Consider the following 19,549-nt stretch of genomic DNA (forward strand, 5'->3'; position numbering starts at 1 on the left):
GACCAAATATTTAAGTGTATCATCGATCGAGAAAGATGCAGGAAGACGCAACTGGTGCATTAGAGTAGCCTACAGCTCGACATAGAAAGGAATAATCACTTGCATCATATGATGTACTTTGACGTTATATACACGAAAGATTACAAAAATGCATCGAACTATAAATCGTATTCCTGGCAATGGTAAAAAAAAACACACACACATTAGTGCGTCTATGGATGCATTTCTGGTGCATAAAATGCATCTAGTTTTCTGTGTGCATGGTCAGCGTGTCGAGTCCCATTGCCGCTGCTTTCTAGCTTTCGAGACGGGATTCCCCTACTTCTTATTTTCAAGTAGCTCCGCAATTGTCTTTTGGAGCTACCATCGAGAATCGAGCACAGGAACTCCCGCACCAAAGGTCAGAGCTCTAACCACTTAGCTACGCGGCAGATCTGATGTGTAACATAACTAAGAGTTATTGATAGACTGAAATGCCTAACTCTTCCTCACTTAATCCCGGATTCGAATCCCGGCCTGGGCATGAGTGTTCTTTGTGAGTGCCCCTGCAACAATTTCATAATATCATCACTCGCGATTAGTCAAAAGTTGCAGAAAGGTGAAGTAAAACAAACACATAAATCAAGCAATCTTCCTTGTCTATCTGTAAGTCTTTGCACAGTCGCAAACTATATGGAAAACTCTTGGGTATCTTTAGTGAGAGCAGTGGCGTGTCCAAGGTTGGGTTGGTAGGGATTATAACCCTTTGGCTCAGCATTTCTTAAAAAAGAACATCGAAGAAAGGAAAAGATGGCGAAATGAGGGCTGACTACTAGAAAAAGCGTACGTAAACCCCAGTTTCGAAAATCCTGGGTATGTCATAGAGTCAGAGAATGTCCTTGGGGTCGCATAGTAGGTTTCAGATTTTCATTACTGTTTTATAGACAGTATTGATGTCGTTCAGGTATAATCTGCTTATAAATCCATAAACGTATGAGCGAATGACAGGGAGACTGTGTTCTGCATTGTCCTGATTGCACTCTACGTGTGGATCTCAATCAATAACGTTCTCATAACCTGCCACCCACAACTATCCCCTATGACGACAGTTGACCGATTTTACGTTAACTTCCCCATAACTCGTAATTTTCCTAATGATGCCGGTTGCAACGGCCCACATAACATCCATAGAGGCCATTGAAGCCTATTTCCGTTCACAGAGATGAAATCTTGATATTTACGTCACGGGTGGTAACACGAGCTTCCTCGTTATAGACGAGAGTCGAGGTTTCCGTCTAACGGTGGGTGGTGACGACAATGTCGACGTGTCAAAGATATAAGCACAGAAGGAATTCTGAAATAGGCTATATGTGAAGTAAAGCAGCAATTTGGCACATTGTTGGCATTTGTTTCATTAACACACCCGTAGAAAATAATGAAAAAAAAATAAGTATGAAAGTTTGGTTGGACATTATCCATTGTGATTTTTTTTTTCTCGTTCTCCAAGGGAGCTTCCAGACAAAAGCTACACGTTCCACTTGGAAACGAGCCTTCAGAAATAAAAGCAACCTTTCTTACCGGAATGACACCACTGGATGTGGCCTTTGTCGCTTGTCGCCTCGGTGTGAAACTACCCTTGGAACTAAAAGGTCATTGGCTATGCTTAAATTCCTCATCCACTGAGTTAAACTACGTATTTTAAACACATAATGTGTGAATTAGCAAGCATCGTTTATCCAGAATAGACATTTACAGTCCCCCTTCCACCAAAACACACACCATACAGCGTTCAGTTGTTGGTTCGACGACTATCAAAGCCACGCCATCTTTCCAGGGAGTGGCGGCGATTTGAAGGGGCGAGCTGGGGCCGGTGGTCCCCCACTTTTCCATGGCACTCTTTGCCTCTGAACTATAGCATCTTAATGCTAAGCCTTGTCCTTTGCCCCCCCCCCCCTTCTTTCATCAGTTTTGGCATCCAATCGCCGCTAATGTTTCCAGGTTGTTGCCAGCTCAGGCTCAATCCGCAGACTTCACGAGAACCCCCCGCGACCCGGTAAAACTAGAACACCCAGCCGTGGCCAATTTAAATTCGGGCCAAGTTGCGTATTGTTACATTAAAAAAAGGTTCCTAGACCGTATTTTAATTGTTCCTGAAAAAAGGTTCCTGGATTGAATTGAAATACTTCACAGATAAAAATTTTCTTTATTATCCAGAACCCATTTACGCTTGCTGATTATCTCTCCTGGACCGGAATTCAATTTATTTAAAATTCCTAGACCTTTAGCAACCCTCCTTCCACGTACTACATCCTGGACTACATTTTGCAGACTAACCAGGCTCTGGCATCTGTACTCACAGCCAGTAGCTGTAATCTTCTGTGGGACTCGAGTCGTGGCAGCCCTGTTTGTTTGTGATTGTTCCCTCATCCTCATCTTCACGATCAGCCCAAACTGGAAAAGAGGGAAGTGAAATACACTAAATCGTTCAATCAAGTAAATCTGGGAAACAGTGAAGTCGAACCAACACGTACGCTTAGCAACAATGCAATTCTAACTTTGTGCCCCAATCCAGAGACCAGAGTTAGGATGAAGTAAAGACTACGTTGATCATCTTAATAAGAAACAGAGCTTTTCTACATAGTCCGTAAGCTCATTACTTCTAATCGAATTAGTGGTGTTACTTGATACGTTTGAAATTGAATTTTGCTTTGGAGATTGCCCCAAGCTTTCAGAGGGCCTTCTATTGGATTACCATCCGACACACAATACTGGAACTTAGCCCTGTCTGCGGATAAAGTGCGTGAGCAAAATACTCGATGTCTCCTTTGCATGTTCTTGCCGAAGGTTGTTACTCTCTTAGCTTCTGTGTAATGGGCGAAAAGAGTGTGGACGCTTACCCCACCTAGGGTTCTCAGCGAAAGAGGAACGATGGATATGTGGTTGTGGATTTCAGAGCTTCATAGTTTGAGAAGTTCAAAGATTAAAACGATTAAAAGTGTATGTGCATAGGCGGATCTAGTAAATTTTCCTGGGAGGGGCCCAGAATATACTGTAAGCATACGATACGATGTAATACTGGAAATAAAATATAAAGATTTTATCGACATATTAGAAACACCTTGAACACGTATGTGCATACATACTATATAAATATATATATATGTAATATGTACACCAAGGGTTCGTCTTACATCAAATTTTTGGAAAGACAAACTAATCGGAACTGGACCTTAAAAGTGGAACCCGGTTGTACCTCCACCAGAAAACAAACCCAGGATCCTTACAAGGTATTTTTTTTTAGAAATATAAGTGATTATTTGTATTACCAATGACTACAAAAAGGGAAATGCTTGGGAATTAATTTCCTCAGTCGAAACTGTCACAAATATCGGAAATATTTGACGTAGAATGCTCTCACTGTGTGTGCACCAGTTACAATCCAGTCCCTGGCCATAAGACCCGCAGAAATTTTGAGTTCTCTCTTTTGATCCTGTTAGGGCATGCCTAAAGAAAGGAAAAAATCTTGGGTAGACATCTGGCATACTGGACCTAAGATTTCTAGGGGCCCATAAATTCAATATGGCCACCGCTTCACCATGCACCAACAAAAGAAATCGACCATAACTCCTTTAAAATTGTTTTTTGACAATTTTGCATAGATACATATTTTGTTCAGAATTGAAAACGGAACTATTCTTACAGTTCTTTTCATATCTTGCACTGCTCTGGAGATATATCTAATGAAAAAATTCCGTACCCTTTTCTGCAAGGATTCTAAGCAATATTTTACACTTTACTTGACATTCTGGCATATAAAGGACAAGAAAATTATCTGTGATACTTTGATTGATTGATTGGATTAATTTGTTGTTTTATGTCCACTTTATGCACAGTAAGGCTAATCGGGACTGGACCTACAGTTTAAAGTGGGACCAGAACTACTATGTGCCTCCACCTGTGATACTTTGTTGATGCCTACTATTGTGGCGCATGGCCTGTGTGACGTTATACATCAAAGATGGCTGGTTGCTTCTGAAGACATTTGTGGGTTCGTTGGGTTTTTGAATGAAGGGAATACATGTGTATGGAGGATGCCTTCATTTTGAGGCATGCAATCGTAAGTATAATACTAGGTGTTTTGAGAAGGTACATGGCGTCTGAAATCCAAGGTGTGTGTGTGTGTGTGTGTGTATATATATATATATATATATATATATATATATATATATATATATATATATATATATGGGTTGTAGATTAATATCTTCTTCCCCCCACCAGTCTTCATTGATTTCGCACCCTGGACTGTACTTTTGTCAGTGTTAGGTGATATAATTCGCTAAAATGAATAAATCTCAGGAATTTCCTGTATCCTTGTATCACATGCGACATGTCTGTTCATCCACCCACATCTTTCGATTATTATGACCTTGATCTGCCTCGCGGAAGTACCGTTGGTTCTCTGTCCGGTAGAGTCGGCGGGAACAGTTACCACGGCTACATGCAATCATATTGTGCCGAAGACTTCAGCTTTCACTTAAAATAAGTTCTTACGTCATTATTACGTTCACGAGCAGACCTTGAAGTCGTGACTTGCACTGATGTATTGTTCTGCCACTTGCTGAATCGTTTGTTTTTTCAAATACTACTCTGAACAAGGAGCAGGCATCAAATCACTGTTGCCACAAGAAGGGAAATTTTCTTTGGTGGGAAATTCTAACTGAATTTTAAGCCAAAAGGGTAGGAAAGGGAAAATCAATGAAAATATCAACAGTTCAGGGAAATTTGTATTCGAAATTGTCTTCCTATTACTTCTTATTTCCACTCTTTTGAACGTCGATTTATTTTATTTTCTTTCACGTCCCTTTTCAACGTTCTTCGGTTGATAGCGGCGATAAGGAATAAGGATGAATGGTGAACTAATGAAATAGCTGATGGTACAAGCACAATTGTATATGGATGCCTGATCGGGGTTCGAACCTCGAACATCTACCCTGGTAGCTATAAGGCGGACAGGACTATAAGCATGTATGGGATTAATTTATTTAAGATTTTCATACATATGAACATGGGTCAAAGAAAATACTACTACTACTCACAGGTGTAACTTCGCGGGGATAAGTGGGGCACTTGCCCCCGCCCCCCAAAAATCTAAGGTTTATATAAAATTACAAGTTAAGTGTATATTTGTTAACCTCCTAGGACCTGAGAAACAAACAAATAAAGAGTAATTTTTACGATTTCTCAAATATAACACTTATTTAGCAATATATTGCTGGACACTACTTTTACGGGATGCAAAACTTGCCGATTCGGCCACCCACAAAAAAATAAGCCCAAAGTTAGTTTCTGCGTCCCCAAAGTTAGGCCCCAAGTTACGCCCTCGATTCTACTGCTGCTACTTATTACTATTACTAGCTGATTACCCAACGTTGCCCAGGTGTTTAATGAATTCTAACCATAGCGTAAAATGTTACTAATTTTATTTACAGGTATTTAAAAGTATAAGTACAGTATACTATAATATCTTTTACAAATTCACTCTAATATAAATTTAAGTCAAAACTTGATTATGAACAACATTTTTAGTTCCACCTCCAGGAGCACCAATAAATAAATTGAACGACATTGGGAGTGTCAGTATTCATCTTAGCGACCCTGAAAACTGTGGATTCCACACTAATATCGGTCGTTTTACATGTCACCCCCTTCCAACCCCCACCCCCAGATGTGCCAGAGGTGTCTTGGAGTTGGCATTGGGAGTGTCACTATTCATCTTAGCAACCCCGAAAACTATGGATTCCACACTAAGATCGGTCGTTTTACATGTCACCCCCTTCCAACCCCACCCCCAGATGTGCCAGCGGTGTCTTGGAGTTGGCATTAGGAGTGTCACTATTCATCTTAGCGACCCCGAAAACTATTTATTCCACACTAATATCGGTCGTTTTCGATTATTTTTACATGTCACCTTTTTCCACCCCACCCCTAAGGGTGTCAGAGGTGTCTTACCCCCATAGTATATCTTTCCAGATTGTAAGCCATACGTGTACCAAGTTTGGTTGAAATCGCTCCAGGCGTTCGAGAGTTATGCTGGAACAAACACACATACATCCATTTTGATATATTAGAAGATTATATGATTTACCCGACTTCCGTGATGGAGTGGTTAGCATATCGCGCTACGACGGCAGTGGTCCCGGATTCAAATCCCGGCCTGGGCATGGATGTTGTTTGTGAGCGTCTCTTCATCCATTTAATCATATCATCACTCATCCTCATCTTCCCGATTAGCTTATATGGGCAGAAATGCAAAGTTAAATAAACCAAGTCAATCAATATGATTTCTTTAGATGAAATGAAAAGTTGTGCAAAAAAGGGCAATTTTGTTCCCTTGAAAGGGAAATTCGTGCCCTCAGATTGTGGCAACACTGCATCGAATCGGCGCAAATCAGGGACAATGTTGGTTTTCCAACAGCCTTGTGAGAACAGCGAGGGCATTGTCACAGTACGGAGGGACCACAACTTCCTGATGTGACCAAACGTCAGGTTCAATTAAAAGGGAAAAACCTACAGATTGATGGCACCTTGACCTGTATTTTCGCACTCTAAGAGCCAAGTTCAATTCAATTGACAGTAGCACCTCGCTGTAAGGTCGAGCGCGTGCCTTGGAAGGGGCCGTACTATTTAACCCCCCCCCCCTTCACAAGCAAGGGTGAGATAATTTGCTATTTTTTTATTTTTTCAGCTGTAGTTGTTTGCTGCTACTTAACAGGTTGCCAACTAACAGGAAGAGGGTTGTTTAGTCTTCAATAGACCCATGCGGCAAGAAGTGGCAATTTTAACCCCATACTAATCACATTTATTTTATAACAAATATTTTAATCAAATTTTGAAATTGAAACTTATTGAAGCAAGTTGAGCTTTCAAAAAACTTCCCGCCTCCAACGAAATAAATGTGTTTTCAGAATTTCACTACTTTTCGAAGAAATGCAGTGGTGTGGTTTATAGCTAGGGACGTGAAGATTTCGTTTTATTTTCCCCTAAATTTCGATGTTATTTTTTTACTGGAATTCGAAGTTTAGGGCAAAATTCGGAGCTATTAATGTAAAATCGGTGTTATTTTACATGCATTTTTACTGTTTCTCCTATGCTTAAGATTTTCACATTGTTATAGTTCTAGAAAATTTAGACAAATTTTAGTTTTAATGACAAAAGAAAAAATATGGCTTACCTTTTCAGAAATGACCAAATTTCTTTCATTTGGAAAACTATTTCATCTCATCAGTCACTAAATATGAAATGTTTATTGAATGATATCACCCAAATCTTTGAAAACAATGATACACATCACATTTCCCTCCGATGCCAAAAAATCAATCTGCGACCTCAAAAGTTTTGTGTACACACACACCCTCCTCCTCCCCTCCGAAACATAACAGGTTCTTCTCCCCGAAAATTTTCCTGTTCTGGGAAGATTACCCAGAGCGAATTACTTTAACTGAGGTTAAACACTGTCAGTCACGTCTGCGCCAAACTGCAATAAATGAAGTGGGATAATCTCTTTTGAATCGAACTATCACCAGCCACGCGACAGGTTAAGTTTCAAGCAGGTTTTTATGTATTAATCCACGCGAGAACTACGCTCAGGGTCTTCCGTGCCTGTCTTGTCTCAACCGCCGAGCTGTTCATATCGCAGACAATGATAAAATCGGCAATATTGAAGCGGAAAATCATTCTACGCGCACGTTTTGGTCTATATGTGCGAGAAGTTGCTGTAAACGTAAGCTGTTGCGGGGACAGATCTAATAGCGCTTCAGGTTTGTTTGTTTGTTTGTTTTTTTTTGTTTTTTTTTACAAAATAAGTATTATCCCCAGTTTATATTGCATATTTCGCGGCGTTTTTCGCGTTACAGTGCAAAATTCGATGTCATTCTGAAAAATCGCAAAATTCGCGTTATTTCGCGATTCCGAAACACCGAAACTTCTCCTTGACCTACCCAAATACATTTTAAACACTTTATTTTTCTTTCATCTACTTTTCGGTGTTATCGTTAAAACGAAATTTCACGTCCCTATTTATAGCTCATACAATTTGTAGCAAAAAAAAAATGATCACAATGTCACATTATATACTTTCTATCTAAAACGTTCAAGGTGGAAAGTCATGCTAGATTGGACAATACTTTGGTAAATATCTTTCTGTATTATAAAAATTTAGAAAAAACAAAAATGTTGACAAAAATGTAAACTATAATTAAGGAAAATAGAGATAAATATTTCGTCACTGAAGTTCGGGTTCGAATCCCGGCCTGGGCACGGGTGTTTTTTGAGAGTGTCCCTTCATTAATTTAATCATTTCACCCCTCATCTCCAATGTTAGAAAAGCGAAGTAAAATTAACCAAATCAATCAATAAGCCAATAAAACCAAAAAATAAACCAAATCATGAAATCAATAATCAATCAATAAGCCAATAAAACCAAAAAATAAACCAAATCATGAAATCAATCAATCATTAAAACCAAACAATAAACCAAATCATGAAATCAATCAATCATCAAAACGGTAAAACCAAAAGATAAACCAAGCCAGGGTGGTCACTCTCGGACCAAGTATAATTCCCGGTTTTCAAGGCCAACTTTAATAAAATAAAAAAATTAAAAAAAAAATATTCAAGGCTACAAGTTGATTTTTCACTAATTTCAACCTTATATATTACCGTACACACACACAAGTAGCCTGTGTGCTTCCAACGTATCCCAAAATTCTAATTCAATTCAATTAAACGGTACATATATTAAAAATATTTAGTTCAAGGTGCGGAGTTTTTTTTTTTACCATTTCACATACTCAGATTGAAATACCTATATCTACAAACACAAGTCACAGATGTTTCGGGATATACTAAGCTACGAAATTTCACACTCACATTTACCTAATCAACTTCAAGATATCTTATCTTCAAATTATCTTTCGTCTGTCAAATAGATTGTTCTGCGAACGATATTAACAAAGCAGACGAATTGAGAGATTTATGTTTTATTTTCCACGCAGCTTTTTCCTCCTTCCTCGTTAAAAATAAAGGCTAAACGATGAAAAACCTGCCTCGGGGCATTTATAAGTATGTATATATAAATTCAATGGTATTTGGATCGGAAAAGTTGCAATTTTTCACGCAATTCCAGCAGAATTCACGCATAACTCCGGGAGCCAATAATTCACGCATAATTCCCGGAATTCAAGGATTTCCCGGTGAGTATCCACCATGCAAATCAATCAATCATTTTCATCAATAGCTACGTAAATAATAGAAAATAAGGCCGGAATTATACAAGTGTTAGAAACGTTTTTACCTTTACGGGTTACTGGGTACAAGAGTACATTCAGTAGGAAGTCCGAACCGGTTGTTTTCAAACAAAAAAGAAACGCGTTCAACCAATCAGCGCCACACGGTGGCCTTTTCTGCAAATATGAGTATGGATAATGGCCAAGAGAGAAAGTTTTTTAACAGTAGGGGACAATACAATGCTCTTTTCCTAGATTACGATGGACGAAAGCCAATGGCTGCTTGTAATTACTGTTGTTGGACGAGGAAAAGCAACGCTGTGGAAAAAAAAAGGCGAAAGCAATACACATGCAGCTCGCTCCAGTAGGAAGCAAGGAAAGTCATAATCCTTGCAGGAGGAAGAGATGTTTATACGTCCATTTTCTCTTTCAAGAAATGAATCGTACCTATTATTTTGATTCTCTGATCATCTTTGGCAGAGGAAGCGAAGCGATAGTCATAATCATAAAGAAGTAATATTTTGCAACATCTTCCTGTTGGTCACCAGTCGTCACAAAGTTAGTCCTCTGATCCTTGTGTCGGGAACACTGGCGTACGCAGGATATTATTTCGGAAGGGGCTGGAATTCATACAGGAGTGTATTACATAGCTGCGTTCTCGGGGACGGAATACAAAGTCAAATATTTCATAATGGCCATTTTTTATATTCGTTCCAAAAGTTGTCCAAAGACAAAAGTTGGTAATCGGAGTCATTTCCAGTTGCAACTTTGTTTTTTTTCACGAGTTCTTTCATTGCTTTCATTTAAAAGTTTTGATTTTCTCACAATTTTGGGGGGGCTGTATGGCCCCATCAGCTCCTCCCCTGCGTACGCCAGTGGTCGGGAACATGAGACTCTAACTCTCTAGGACTTTGTGGGTACAGAAACACAACACGGTTTTTAAAGTTAGACATAGTTTTATAATCGCTTATATCTCCTATCGCAATACAGAGATTTACACACGTGTATTTTCGTTTGTTTAAAGATTCCGAACGTAATTATTTCAGCGTATCGCCAGAAAGGGAGCAAACAAATAACACCATTCTTGCATTCCCTTTACCGTTACCATGTTCCTGTTGATTCCTCTCTACCATCTTTTGTTTTCCAACTTCGTCCGTCGTTAGCTGAAAATATTCAGGCGGGTTCATACACTTCCTCTGGCAAGTTGAAAAACTGACGTCATCACCAGTAGATTACGGCGCATTTTCAGAGACATTTCAAATTCAATTAACAGCTTTACAGTCTTTACAGTTGCCTGTGATATAATTCAAATATCAAACATTTTTAAAAAATCTCAATATCTCAACAAATATCAAGCAAACACTCAGATTCGTTATAATTTACCGGTTCAAGCCCCCCCCCCCCCGCCTTCCCTTTGCCCCTGTTGCCAGATAACCTGTTCTTCCAGAGCGTCCTGTATTCTACGAACAATCTGTTTTCATACCCTGTGAAAGTTTATATGAATTTGTAAAAAGGTGGTAAATGCGTACTAGTATTAAAAAGAATCATTTTCATTGTTACAGTCCCGTTCAGTGTATTAGCAAAGGCGAAATATGGAAAGATGAATTATAAAATGATTGTGAAAAAAGCAAGCTCTATTATCGGAAACCTGATACGAAAATGAAAGGCAAGCAGTAATTTGGAACTTTTCATCTTCATGTATTTCATCACGGTTAGGCCGTCCTTAGAATATGCTTGTCAAATATTGCATCCGTTAAATTCCAAAAGTGATACATTGCTAATTGAGAATGTTCAACGCACGTTTTGTAGATTTATGTATAATAATTTTAAAGTCATGTCTATTATGAATACAGTAATCTACTTGTAAGTAAAAACTTAAATTATGTAACGTTGAATGTAGAAGAAATATATTATGTCAGCAGTTTATAGAAAAGATCTGAGCAGCTGTAATAGATAGTAAAACAAATCTGGGAAAATATGCGTGAAAGTGCCTTATTATAACACCAGAAGACATCATAATGTAATTGCAACTTCAGTCTTGAAATCCAACACTTGGATGGACAAATTGGTATCGTTAGTACAGGTAAATGTCCCAATCTATGGAAATTAAATTCGACAATAATGTAGGATATTTTAAGAACAATTGTGTTTTAACTTTTATATATCATATATTTTTTTAAAAATTTCTGGTTTATATATTGAATGTACGTGTATATTATTACAACCCTCTTTTAAGTATTCTAACCTTACTTTGTAAAATTGTTTTATGCAAATATGTTAAACACACGGTGTTGTATAAAGGTTTATCTGTTAACAACAGATTCAGCCTATTTTACAGATTCACCGAAATCAATAACCCGAAAGCACTTTCCATTTACTTCAAGACATTTGTGTCCCCCCATTCTAGAATATTGTTCACCAATCTGGAACATGGCTGTCCCTTCTCATACCTCCAAGATCGACAGCGTTCTCAGCTTTTTCCTCTCCATCGTTCGATATAGAGTGCCTGCCCTAAAACACTTGCCTAAGAGAGATCTGCTTGTAAAACTGCATATTAATACTCCAGAAACTCGTAGATACATTGCAGATATGAAATTGCTATATAAGATCATAAATGGAAACTTAAGATGCAGCATCCCACTTCACGAACTCTCACTCAGAGTGCCTAGACATAAAACACGGAGCAAGGAAACTTTCCACACTGCAACTCCCAGGCTCTCACTCATACAACGATCACTATTCCATAGGCTACCGAATCAGTTCAATATCATCTCAAACCAAATAGATATATTCGCTTCATATTTATCTTTTACCAGAAACATACAAAAAGTTATACACAAGTAATGCTTTTGTGAAACTGATCTATTTACCTTGGTACTTTTTGGCTTGTTTTATTTTTGTTTATTTTATGTTATTCTTTTTTTTGTGTTTGTAATCTTAGTTTATTGTTTTACTGTTGTTTCTTTCTGGTTTAAAATGGCTTCTGCTGTACTGGGAATTTCAATAAGTAAATAAATAATTAAATACATTTCATTTCAATTCATTTCAATTAAGTAGGGAAAAGAGAAATTTTATCAGCGCCTCCCAGGTCTGGCCCTAGGTGGATTCGGACCCTGGTGCATACGATATAGCCTATGCGAAGCCTGGAACCGAAGTTTTTTTTTCAAAGGTCTGAAAATATATAAAAAAAAATGTTCCTTAGTCTGAACACATATATACACAATATATACATTATTAAAATTAATAAACAATTTATATACTTATTTGGTAGTATTACCTAAGAGTAATAAGCAGAACGTGTTCAAGGTTAAAAACCAAACAAATAAACAAAAGAAACTGTATTTATTTCCGTTGTTCCACTAACAAGACTGGCTGTGTTCAATATCAAACTATAGGTGGGTTTCATGTGACGTCAGGATGCGCACAGCCGCCATGTTTTCGGCCAATTTTATTTGTCGTTTGCCACGTAGCGTTCGTTACGTCTGCACCAACTGCAAGTTTCTTTGAAATCACGAATGTCTGTGTTGGTATCTCCCGTCTGCTCGCTTGCATTCCCTGTGCTTACAAGAACTCGCCTCAATCATGGCTGCTCGGGGCCGCAATATAACATTTTGTGACGTAGGTGAAACACGCTTATTAATTTACCTACAAAGTGGCAATTTTTAATCATATCAAATAACATTCTCTGTCATATTTTTTTTCATTGATTTTTGCGCAGTAGTGAATTTAGATTACTTCATGAAAATAATATTTTCGCTTCAAATTTCATTTTATACTTTAACAAATAGAGCACATTAGGCTAATAATATTTTTTTGAAACATTTACACGATTTTTATGTAGTACTGTGTTTAGAATATGATTTCGGTAATTTTGGATATTTCTAAGTATGTCAAAGACAGGAAAAACCTGATTAATTGCTTAATGGGAAGCAGGTCCAGGAATTATAAATAAATTCAATTTTAGTCCGGGAGAGAAAATCAGCAAGCTTATTGGGTTCTGAACCGTAAGCAACCTTTTTGTTTTAAAAGTATTTCAATTCGGTCCCGGAACTTTTTTTACCTGATCAATTTAAACACTGTGCAGGTTCTGTACTGATATGAAACAATACGTGACTTGGACCGAATTTAAACTGTGCGGGAAAAAAACGTTTCGGTCCGGTTACGGAACCCAATAGAACCCATTAGAATTTATGGGTTCTTGGAGCTTTAACAACCCTGATTGGAAGCACCGGAGTCCTACATAAACAGCACACAAACAATTATTTTCGTCCCACTGCGGGTCCCACTGAAGTGCGGGGGCCCTGACGAGCGCCCTGGCATAGGCACCTCGTCGCACAATCGCAGCGGCGGCGCAAGGATTAATCATCTAGGTTGCTGAGGGGGTGCGGAATGAAATTTATAGGGTGCTATATTGAAAATAACGAAAACATGAAATGTGCATCGCATGGGCGTAACTTGGGACTTAACTTTGGGGGGGGGGGCAAGTGAGGCTTAACTTTGGGGGGGGGGATAGTCGAAAAGTTTTTCATCCCATAAAAATAGTGTCCAGGATTATTGGCTAAATGTTTCATTTGCGAAATCATGAATATTATTATTTTTTGATATTGATATTGATATTTATTGATATTGATACGAGCCCTTCGGCTGTGCGTATCTTACAATATTGTTACATAAACACCCCGACCTTAAACATGCACCCCATTTATCATACATTCAGAAACATTTATAAACAGAAACATTTGGAAAATAATTACATACTATGTACATATATAAATAACAATGTGGTCCTCTTCTTGCATTTGAGATTGTTCATTTTCACAACACTACATTACACTCTTCACCTATGCTTGAGCCCCTGCTGTTCCGTACCCTTCACTTTCGCTGACTCCTTGCAGCAGTTTTCTGCGCTCCCTCCAAACTGCATGAAAATAGGAGCCCAGGGCTTTGATATTTACATTCGTTATACCACTCCTCTCCTCCCTACATATAGCCTGGATGGTCTGCTCAATGCTGTCCCTTGCACTGTCCCCCCATTTGCGTTGTCTGAGGGGTGCCGACCAAACACACTCGTGTAGGATGTGAGCCCTCGTCTCCTCTCCGCCGCATAACGTGCAGATGGCACGACCGTCCGGCCCCTTGAGTTTGTGTTGCCTCCACCCCCCTAGCAGGAACCAGGCGAATCCACGTCTTTGCTGGTACGTACACGTATCAATATATCGTTTTCTCCCCCATTCCACCCACACCCCTGGCGGTTGTGCGGCGACGAGCGTTACCTTCTCCCTACATTCTGTCATGATGTCTTGCCTGCTACCGTCCACCAACCTCTACCTTATGATTTGCAACATCCCATTTTCGCACCTCCCGCCCCTCACCTCTTCCCACAGTTCCCCCAGACCCATTCTGTACAAGTCGTCCTTAATTCCACTTGCCCAGTGGCGTGCGAACCCTTCCTCAATCTGAACTCGCAGACACTGTTCTTTCAGTGAGTCTCCGGCCCCTTGTTCCAGCTTCATCCAGTACTTGAAACATCTCATCCTCGCTTCGACATCCTCCCTATGTTTTCCCATATCCCTCAGGACGCCACACGTGCTTGCACTCGTGCTGGTTCCCAGTATTTGTTTTAAAAACCGCGCTTGTATCTGATTTGCTACTCGCCCCCCTACCCTCCCCCATAGTTCCGCGCCGTAAAATAGGGTTGCTTTCACCGTTGCTTCATAAATTTGGTCCAGCAATCTCACACTGACTGTAGGGACTTTCCGTTGCAGTCGCTCTACCTTGCCCAGCCCATAACAAGCTCTTCCCTTTCTGCCTTCGATGTGCTTTGTCCACTCCCCTGCCATACTCAGCGTGATGCCTAGATAGGTGAAACGTTTGACCCTTTCAAGCTCGGAATCCCCATAGGTCCACCGCTCCTTTGCTGCGAAAACATAACCTTTCTTGAACGCCATTATTTTAGTTTTTCGTGTATTTACCTTCAACTTCCATGTTGTGCAATATTGTTTAAGTCTGTTCAATCCCCGCTGTAACCCCTGTACTTCGTTTGATATTAAAACGAGATCATCCGCATAGAGAAGGATTGGTATCGGTGTCCCGACTATCTCCGGTGTTTCAGCTCCTTCTTCTCCCACGAAGCTAGCAACGTCATTAATAAAAAGAATGAAAAGTAAAGGTGAAAGTATGCATCCCTGCTTGACGCCTACCGTGCTCTCGTGATGCCCAGACACCACCCCCTGCCCACATTTGACACAAAATTTGACCCCTCTGTACATATTCATTAGCGTATTAATCATTCTAGCCGAAACCCCCATGTCCCATAACTTCCCCCACAGCATTTGCCTATTGATAGAGTCAAACGCCTTTTCAAAATCAACAAAACAACAATATAATTTTCCCCTTTTCTCGTTTAACTTGCTTTGGATCAATGTGTTCAGGACAAAAACATTATCTATAGTGCTATAATTGGACCTGAAACCAGCCTGCAGGGGGGTCAGTTTATCAAAAATATCGGCCCATTTTCTCAATCTGTTGTACAGAATACTACAATATACTTTCCCTAACACGGGCAGGAGAGAAATACCTCTGTAATTATTAGTGTCATTTACATCCCCTTTCCCCTTGTAAAGAGGACAAATAACGCTCGTTTTCCATATTTTTGGGAAGGTTCCACTATTGAATATGTTGTTGAGCAAAGACCTTCCCGTTTCTGCCAATCGCTCGTTACAATTCAGCACCTTCACGAGATCTGGTCCGATTCCATCGATACCCGCCGCCTTGCCGGTCTTCAGCGAGCGAACAGCCGCAGCATATTCCAGCCTCGACACACTTTCGTCAAGGATTGGAACAAAAGTACCCAGGAACCTGCCCTCGTTTGGAATAGCCCCTGACCCCCCCTCCCCTTCCAGCAGCTTGAGAAAATGATCCTCCCAGCTCCGTGCAGAGATACTGCCTATTGTATACCGACTCCCTTGCAGGTTGCGAATAATCCGCCACAAGTTCCTCGTATCCCGGCCCTGGATGGCCTCCTGAAGAGCCCTCACTTTCCTCTCCCCCCACTGCTCCCTCTCCCTTTCCAAAACTTGCGCGTAACGCCGGCGTTCTTCTAAGTAATTTAATCTAGAATGCTCAGTTTTGCGAGCACGGAATTGCCTTAGAGATCGATCCAATATTCGTTTGTGCATCTTGCATACGTCATTATACCACGTGTCAGCCTTGCTGGGAACTTGTTGACGTGTGTCCCGCAACATGTGCCTCGCTGCTCGCATTATGATGTGGTAGTATAAAGAGACCCCTCTTTCCACCTCGCCTTCGCCCAACGCTCTTTCCATTTCCCTCGTAAGCATAACCGCTATATCATCTTGCAACCCTTGTTTGAACCACTCTAGCCCCTCCTCTGAAATCTTATATTGCCTCAGAATCGAGGTTTCCTGTTCTTTCTGCCAAGGAATCGCCACTGCATTAAAATTAACCGTGATCGGACACTCCACTTCCAGCACCAACGGGAAGTGCCGACTCTCTGTCCGCTCGTCAACATAGAACTCCGCCACCCTATTGGCCAATCCGCAAGTTGAAAAAATATAGTCAATCACAGACATCCCGGCCTCGCACACAAATGTGAATTCTCCCTCGAAATCCCTCCCGTATTTCCCGTTCATGACCTCTAGTTCAAAACTCTCCGCCAGGTTGAGCAACTTTCTCCCTTCCGCATTTATTTGTTGATCTAGGCTTCGTCTAACCCTCCCTCCCCCCTCTTCCCCGTTCGTCGTGCAATCCTCCCCTCCAATTCTCGCATTAAAATCCCCCAGCAACAGCACGTCCGTCTGCGGATATTTATCTTCGACAAGGTGCAGAAAATCAGCTACTCGCTCGAAGAATCTGTCATTGTGGTACTTGGACGAGACTGGTTGGTTATAAAGTGCAATCAAGCATAATTTAATATTGTCTATACACAGGTGCACGCCTAGAATCCCATTACAGTCAATCTCTATTTTAGTCAGTTGTGCCCGTAGGCTTTCTTTCACGAGCACCATCAGCCCCCCTGGACACCGCCCCCTCCCAGCCCGTCTCTTCATGATCTGTGCATACCCCACCATTCCCAGACCCTGCGGCGTCTCCGCCGTGCTAAACCACGTTTCCACAAATACCACAATGTCAAATTCGGTGACGTATCTACAGAATTCAGACTGAGAAAGTTTGCCCTGCAAGCCCCCCACATTCCAGCTAAGAATTTTCAAAACCCGTTTCGAAAACGCTCGGGGTTCGACACCAATCTCACCTCCCCCCACCCCCTCTTCTCCCAAATGTCGCATAAACTCACCTGGTTCCTGCCTGATGCTCCCTTCGTTTACAGCCGGGTCCAAAGGTCACGGCACGCCTCCCCTGCTTCGACTCCGCAACCTGGGATCTCCTCTTGGGTTGAATTCCTGGAAACGTTCCTGGGCTTTCCGGTTCACTAACCCCCTTCCCCAAGCACCAGTACCCCCGGCGGTGTTTGTTTCCTGCGGGCGCCTTTCTCCCGTGCCGATGTCATCCTCTTGTCCATCAGACAACCTGTCGATGCTTCCAGAGGCTCCATTATCCCTTCCGTTTGCGCTGTTGCCATATCTTCCGCCCTCTCCGGCAGCACCACGCAGATCGTCGCGTCCTCTCCGTTGTCCCACACAAATAATGTCCGAGCAATCGTCGTTCGTCTTGTAAACATATTCGTCTACAATCAGCTTGTCGTAAGATACGTACGCGCGTCTCCCTTCCCTCCTGGCATCTAACATGTGCCCCGTGAGCACTTGTCGCTGCTGCGCAATTCTGGGTGAATAATCTTCTCTTACGTACACGGATGTGCCGCGTAGTTTCCTCCGATTCGCCAATATCTGCTCCTTCCTTTTGTAATGGTGCAGCTTCACTATAATGGGTCTGCAGCCGGCCACCTTGTAATTAAGCCTGTGAGCTCTCTCTACAGCCTCCTGGTCGAGCTCTACCCCCATCTTCTCCCTCACCAGCTTCCTGATTTTGTCCTCACACTGCTGCCACGTCTCACGGCCAGTTTCTTCCATGCCATCGAAAATAAGGTTGTTCCTTTTCGAGTGGCCGATGATTCTGTCCACATCAGCCTCCGTTGCACAAAGCCTACGCCACAGATCTTCGTTCTCCTCCCGCAGAGAGTGGTTCTCTCTCTCGAGCTCCTCTAGCCTCCTTCCAATGGATGCTAACCCCGTCTCGATATTCGCCGTCTTCTCGTACACCTCTTGTAGTGTTCCCAGTTTGTCATTAATATTTTTGATAGCCGACGGTACACTGTCCAGAGCTTTAAGCTTGTCCAAGATGCAGTCCAATTCGTCTCCCGAATTTGGACCCGGGTTCAACTCCACACCGCCTATCACTAGCAGCATGGTAAGCAGGATGGCACAAATGGCCGTCTCTGTGTGCACGTTTCCTATTATTATTTATTACTTAGCTCCTCAGGTCTTAGGATGGTAACAAATGTGTCCTTAACTTGTAAATTTTAACAAACCTGAAAATTTTGGGAGGGAGGGCAAGCGCCCCTCCCCTCCTTGCCCCCGCCAAGTTACTCCTAGATTTAGTCCCTAAATCAAATATCAATCAACTTTTAGTAAGCATCTATGAAAATAAAAAAGAAAGAAGAAACTGTAACACAATCAATACGAAATCATGTACTCACTTTCATGTAATTATCAATTCACTTTCTCTGGACTGCTTCACTTTTCTGAAAACGTTCCGTTGCTTTGTTACCCCTCTCTTCATATGCGTTCGTGTACCTTTCGTCTGTCCAGATGCTGTGGTGTTAGGACAAGACGCTAAGTGCACAGCAACTATTTAGTTTAAATCCCTTGGGCTGCACTGTCCTCAACAAGGAACTAACATTTCTTCGCGAATTTCTGGCCTCTTCGTAACAGTCTTTGAAAAAGTCTGAAATGGTACGTTTACTAGAACAAATAGAACGAATTAACAAGGAAACTACCGCCACGATACAACTCGTGTTAAATAATTTCCTGAGAACGACCTGATGATACTTGAAAGCAACTGAAATTTTTGTTCCAACGCGACTTGAAGAAGAAGAGGAAGAACAAGTAGGCGGACGACAAAACTGTGTATCAACAGTGCAAAGGAAAACATACAACAACTGAAGAACACGAACAGACTATTTGAAACACAAGAGGAGACAATTCTTTACAACAATTCTGAAGAAATAAATACAAGGGCCGCTGATCTTTATAGACTGCCAACAGTACAGGAAAATACATGCGGAGTCTCTTTGAGAATAGGATGAA

The 19,549-nt window shown here is 41.1% G+C and overlaps 1 protein-coding gene across 1 annotated transcript; it reads right to left on the reverse strand.

Annotated features, from left to right (window-relative positions):
- Window positions 1-2,332: 2,332 nt before the first annotated feature.
- On the reverse strand, window positions 2,333-17,356 carry LOC145994025 (uncharacterized). Its single transcript, XM_083130107.1, has 2 exons — window positions 15,844-17,356; window positions 2,333-2,430 (listed from the first exon to the last, which is right to left on the reverse strand). The coding sequence occupies exons 1-2, from the start codon at window positions 17,354-17,356 to the stop codon at window positions 2,333-2,335; spliced, it is 1,611 nt and encodes a 536-aa protein (XP_082986233.1).
- Between the last annotated feature and the right edge of the window lie 2,193 nt (window positions 17,357-19,549).

Source organism: Lepisma saccharinum, chromosome 10 (assembly GCF_977018435.1).
Source record: "Lepisma saccharinum chromosome 10, izLepSacc3.1, whole genome shotgun sequence".
Lineage (NCBI taxonomy): Eukaryota > Metazoa > Arthropoda > Insecta > Zygentoma > Lepismatidae > Lepisma > Lepisma saccharinum.

What these genes read in the sequence shown, in the direction of transcription:
- LOC145994025 (XM_083130107.1), bottom strand. Translation starts at nt 17,356, where the DNA reads ATGGTGGGGTATGCACAGATCATGAAGAGACGGGCTGGGAGGGGGCGG. An exon ending in TGACACTAATAATTACAGAG is followed by an intron (nt 2,431 to 15,843) that starts GTATTTCTCTCC and finishes CCTCTTTTCCAG; the next exon opens with TTTGGGCTGATCGTGAAGAT.